At 41.1% G+C, this 6,050-nt stretch overlaps 1 protein-coding gene across 2 annotated transcripts in view; it reads left to right on the forward strand.

Moving 5' to 3' along the window:
- Positions 1 to 2,628: 2,628 nt before the first annotated feature.
- The window catches only part of TBC1D15 (TBC1 domain family member 15), a 59,061-nt gene continuing 55,639 nt past the window's right edge, over positions 2,629 to 6,050 (forward strand). For both annotated transcript variants that reach the window (XM_015598518.2, XM_006923752.3), the window contains exon 1: positions 2,629 to 2,744. In XM_015598518.2, the coding sequence (XP_015454004.1) occupies positions 2,715 to 2,744 (30 nt within the window). In that variant the 5' untranslated portion in view covers positions 2,629 to 2,714. The remainder of the gene's footprint in view (positions 2,745 to 6,050) is intronic.

Genomic DNA, 6,050 nt, shown 5'->3' on the forward strand with positions numbered 1-6,050 from the left:
TGTGTGAGACCATAGGAATGCAGAAATGGAGCTTCTGTAATTGATGTCTGCTTGGCCTTACCTAGCAGTCACTTCCCCCTTTTTTTCCTGGAATGGTTCCTGGATTTTTCTCTGGAAATTACCCTTCCTCTTATTCCATGTACTTTGACTGGAGCTGTGGGCATATAATTTAAATATGGCTAATCAGAACATCGTATACTTTGGGCCACAGTGACTAGCTCAGGGATGGTCACTGTGATCCAAGACAATCAATCTGCTACAGTCAGAAGCAATCTTGGGATGCAGCATGGCATATTCAGGGAACATTCAGATATTTGGCTATGGTTGGAGAATTGGGTCTAAGAGAGGAAAGTTGGGAGGTAAATTTAAAATGGTGGGCAGGAACAGTTTATGAAAGAACTTGTATGCTATGTTGGAGAATTTGAATTCTTTCCTGAAGAGATGAGAAGGTCTTAAGGGATTTTAAGCATGGAGTTCGCATGGTCACGATTATACTTTAGAAAGACAAATCTGATAGGGATACAAATTATGGGTTAGGTGGAAGATGAAGCAGAAAGAGAGGGAATGAATTAAGATGCCATCCAATTAAGTAGTTATCTAAACCGGAAGTAATGAGAGACCTGAACCATGGGAGTGGTAGTGGGGATAAGAAAAAGAGACATTGTGGAAGTGTTACCCAGGAGTTCTCCAGAATACATATCAGAAAGCGGAAACATGATACTAACACTTCTCTGGAGAAACTGTTTTGATTGCATCTTTAGTTCAGCAAAGGTAGTAATTTTCAGAAAACAAAAACAAAATATGTTTCATTTATGATTGTGCTTCTCAAAGTTTAATGTGCACACAAATTACCTGAGGAATCTTAAGATACAGCTTTTGATTCAGTAGTTCTGGGGTGAGACCTGAGATTTCGCATTTCTAACAAGCTCCCAGGTGATGCTGGTGATGCTGGTCTGCAGACTATGAGCAGCAAAGATTTAGAATTTTTTGGGATGTGAATTGGTCATTCAAATAAAAGGTCCAGCAGGCAGTCGGTGTAGGTTCTAGACTTTAGGAAAGAAAGAGTCTTGGGCTGGAGATATTTGATATTCATCAGCACATAGGAAGTGTTGATACCAGAAAATGAAGATAATGGCCCAGAAAATGTGTTCGGGGAAAAAAATAAAAGAAATCCAAGGATAGCCCATGGGTAGCACTAGCATTTAAGAGACAGTGGATGAGGTTTAAGAACATGAAGTAGCAGATGAATCTAAGGTGGCAAACTTTAATTCACAAACATACTATAGAAATAATAGCTACCATTAATTGAGTATTCTATATCTAGTACTTTACCTAATGGCTTCAACTTTTCTCCAAAACACAGGTGTAAGAAATGCCATATTAAAAATTTTCTCTAACATCCCATTACTCTGAGCGGTGGAAAACTTAATCTGGGTCTTTATTAGGGCTCCACAAACCCCACCGGGGGTAGTATGAAGGTTCCAGGGGTCTGACTCAGTCCGGTAGATTTGAGGAAGGCCCTCCAGTCCTCACTCAACTTTGGCTACTGTTAACATGCCCATTTTCCCAGCTCATTTATCTGTCACAGATGAGCTGCTTTGCTGATGAAGTACTAAGCTTCGGCATGGAGTCTTGGTCATGGTTAGAATCTCTGATGCCTAGTGTGCAGCCTCCCTAGTGGTGCTGCACATTCACTCCCAACTTTTTAAGTTTTTGCCACCTCCCTAACTTCTTAGGTTCCTGATTTTCACAGAATCTGCAACCCTTTTTTGTTATTCCCATTAGTTGTGATTTACTCATTTAACTTCCAAAGCCTCTGATCTCTCGTCATTGTGTGAAGAGAGAAGTATCTCAAAAGGACACAGGTGTTTTGGTAACAAGGGGCCTTTTATTCCGCCCAGGGGCAAGGAAAGTCCCAGATCTTGAATTCTTTTATAGCGCCGAGAACAAAACAAATTAATATCATACTATCTCAACAAATCACCGTATCACACATCGTCACATGAGATCCCTATAACTACCCCAGGGGTAATTCTCATTTTACAACCGGAAGCTCAGATGATTTTAGAAACTTGTTTCAAGTCATTAAGCTACGTGCTTTGGACTCGGAGCAGCGGGGGTGTGGTTTTATTGCAGCTCTTATCAAAAAAACCTTGCTAACGTCATGTGTGAGTGGCAGGGACCAGACTCCAATTCAGAAACTTCACAAACAGTGGAAAAGGGGTGTGTGTGTGTGTGCCCGCGCGCGCAGTTGGAGAGCTTGGATTCCTTTAATCTTCGCCACAGCCCACTATCTCAATTTTACAAATGAGAAACAGGCTGAACGTGGAAGCGACTTGCCTATGGCCACAAAGCCGGGAGCATGTTTCCTGGTTCCCAGTATGGTGTTCTTAAGAAACAAGTGGCCTGCGGACGGATGAGTCCCGCCCCGCAGCAAACCCCAAGGCAAAAACACTTCAATTTAGGTTCCCTCTTAAGAAAAATACATTGGCACATGCGCACTATGCACCAAAGACGACACCCTAGCTACCTCTGAGGCCAACTCAGCACGCAGCAGTACAGTGGCTCCTCCGCCCCGCCCCTGCACTACGCGCCCTTCCGGCTACTCCCCGCCGCTTTCTCGCCCGGATATCAGTCTAGTTTTGCCGGATGTTGTTATGAGTACGAGAGACACGTGAGGCGCTGCTACGTCATCACAAGCACGCGCAGGAAACATGGCGGCGACGGGTGTTGTGAGCGGGAAGGTAAGTAACGGCTTCGGGGAACACCCCTGCTTTTTTTTTGGGATGAGGGGTGCTTTTGCTGCTTTGAGGCCGGCTGGGGAGGGATGCGAGGGCATTTTTTTTTATTAGGAACAGCCTGTGGCAGATGCAGGAGAAGAAAACTTGGTAGTGTCAGCTGTTTTCCCGAGAATGCCGGCTCAGCCTCGGAATTAGAGACCTGGCTCCTGCTCCAAGGCCAGCTAGGCCTCGGCACTGTTCTGGTTTGCCCCGCCCCAGAGCGGGGGGCTTTTATTTGTATTACTTTTTCTGAGACGGTTGGTTGCCTAGTTCCTTTCTTTTTTCTGGCTCACTTTGTTTTTCAGACTTTAGTTCTTTATGTTTGCTCTTCTGACTCCAGCGGCTTTCTCTCTTCCTCTGAGGCGTTAATCTAATTTGCCCCTGCGTTCTCTGCTTCACTCTGGTGAACGCCCTTCGGGAAGAGCTGATAACAGGTGCTAGGCAGCTGTGCTCTTCTTAGAAGAGCGTATTAGACCTTTTTTTTTTTTTTTTTTTAAACAGATGGTCAAGTTGGTTAGTGGTTTTGAGCGGTAGGGCATGTATCCAGTGAGAGTTGGAGATGTACACCATCTGCGTTTGTCTAGGAAGACGTTAGCTATTTCCTAGACGTCTGTATTACGTTACGGTGGGAGTGTCTGTGGTGCCTTCTCTCGGAGGTGGTGATCAGTGGACCCCTAGCTAGTTCGTTAGAAACCAGGATTGGGTGGGGAGGAAATTTCTTTGTATAGTACCTATTTACGTTCCGAAGGCACCTCTTAATGCCTGCTATTTAGGACTATCATGACACGCTGCTGGCAGCATTTCCCATTGCAGGAGTATTTCGTAAACAGTTGGGTCTGGTGATGACTCATCTCACACTAGGGACTATTTACTTGTCGCAGGTAGCTTCCTCTGTTCCTTGAGGTTCACTCATTTTTTTCTTTTTCTATGCTACTCTCTAACGCATTTTGAATTATTTGGCAGTGTTTTTGGTTTGGTGTATGGACTACCATACTAGGCGGTGGGATAACTAACACATATGGTCTTGGTTTTGCTGTTACTCTAAAATGTGACCTTCGACTATTGAGGAAGCATGACTTCTCTGTCCTTCATATTCATTATCTCCAGAATGGAGGTGGTGCCAATTATTATTTCTTCTATTGGAGTTGCTACGATTACATGAAATAATAAAAGCATTAAAAAAAGATTACATACTTCTATATCCTGGCTATTTTAAATTATAGGTTGGTCATTTGTATTATTCACGCTCTGGTGGTTTTGTCAGTTTTTGTGGTCAGGGTGGTTGCCGATCTACTTGATTCACTACATATTTAAATGTTATCCTGTTTGATTTTCCCTCTGGACTGATCCACTCTAGGAGTTTTCAAGAACGGATCGTCCTTTTGAACTACACTTCCCTTTTTCAGATGTGGATCGATTTTGAAAACTCTTGAGATGATGAAGCAGAGTTGTGAAATGTCAGACTTTTCCACTCTTTCTTTCTAACCACTACCTTTTGTAATCTAACTTAAAATTAGTCTTATTTCATAACCACTTCACCTCATTTATTCTCTCTTATTGCAAATTCACACCCATTTCCCATCACTCCACCTAAACTATTTTTCCATGCTAGACACTGTTCCTCTCCCAGATAATACTATCATGACCCACAAAACCTACTTAGTTTTCCCTAAGTTCAGCTGTAGTTTAATGGCATCATCATTCATCTGGTTGCATGTAAAACAAACTTAGAGATGTCCATTTTATAACAACATCTAATCAATAACCTTATGATCAAGTCCTTATAAGTTTTACCTTAAAGGTGTTTCTTAAATTTGCTGCATCCTCTTCATTTTTCAGTGCTTAGTTATTTAGGCCTTTAAACAAGGCTTCTAGTTTGTCTTTAGTCGAGTTCTTGGCTGATTTTTTATCCTTGTCTTCAGTCTCTTTGCCCACAGTCATCCCTCTACACAACCACTGGAGTTATTTTTTTTTATGTACAAATCTGATTGTCTCTTGCTTTAAAAAAAACGAAATAAAAAAAAAATTTGTTACTGTCACCATTAAAATAGTACTCAAGGTTGGTTAACATGGCATAAAAAGCCATGTAACCTTTCTGGATTTATCATATGCTTCCCTTCTTCTCAGTCTTTCTTTGGGAAAGGGTGGTAAGGAAAAATACATATTAATGAGTGTGTGTATGTGCTTGTATTTACATACCTCCCCCCCCCCCCCCCCCCCAAAATTCAGCTAAGCCCTGTCTAGTTTAGAAACCTAAGGCAGCCGGTATTAACCAAAGTTCACAAGACTCACATGTGGTACCTTTAAAAAATATCGATGTTGGGCTACAACCCAGCTCAGTTGAATAAGAAACTCTCAGTGTTGATATCTAGGATGTGAGTAACTTTTTTAGTAGGTCCACTTTGCTTGTTTTGAACTTTGAGGTAGGAAATGTTGGAGGGAGGAAGTTAATGTCACATGGAGAAGCAGTGTAAGATAACAGTCAAGAGTTTGACTCTGGAGCCAAACTAGTTTCAAAAGCTAGCTTCACGCTTACTCGTGGCTTCAGTGTAATAACTTAACCTCCTCCTTGTGCTTCAGTCTCCTCGTCTGTAATAGTACTTTATGAGATTGTTAGGATTAATAAGAAAATATATTAGAACAAAACCTGGCATATAGTAGATACTGTGTAGGTGTTATTCGTCATCTTAATTTTTCTACAAGTTATTCGCTGGGTATGGCAGAATTTTAAATATTAAGGATATGGCTGTGAATTTCATTTTTGTAGTTACCACTAGTTCTAATTCTCATTGTTATTTTAAGAATTGAAAACTGCCTTGTTTTAGTAGTAGTTTTGATGAATGAAAAATCATCACAATGGGGCAGTGGTTAAGGAGATGGAGCCGATTGCCTGGGTTCACACCCTTGCTCCACTGCTTTTATAGCATTGTTACTTTGGGCAAATTTCTTAACTTTCCTGTGTCCCAGTTTTCTCATTTGTAAAATGAGGAATAATCATTTTTCCATCATGGAGTGGTAGGATTAAATGAGTTAATATTTGCAAAGCATTTAGAATAGTGCCTGGTGTCAAGTGCTAAATAAATGTTAGCTGCTATAACTGTTGTTAAGATCTTTCAGGCTGTCTTAAGATTGTAAGGTTATTGATATGAAAATAGTTGTTTATTTTTGCTATCATTTTGCACAAAGATTAAGGCTGTTTACAAATATAAAAGTAATCTATTTATGTAAAATAAATAAGGGGATAAAGGAGGCAAAAGGAAAGTAAATGAA

This window comes from Pteropus alecto, unplaced genomic scaffold (genome assembly GCF_000325575.1).
Source record: "Pteropus alecto unplaced genomic scaffold, ASM32557v1 scaffold76, whole genome shotgun sequence".
In the NCBI taxonomy this organism is placed as follows: domain Eukaryota; kingdom Metazoa; phylum Chordata; class Mammalia; order Chiroptera; family Pteropodidae; genus Pteropus; species Pteropus alecto.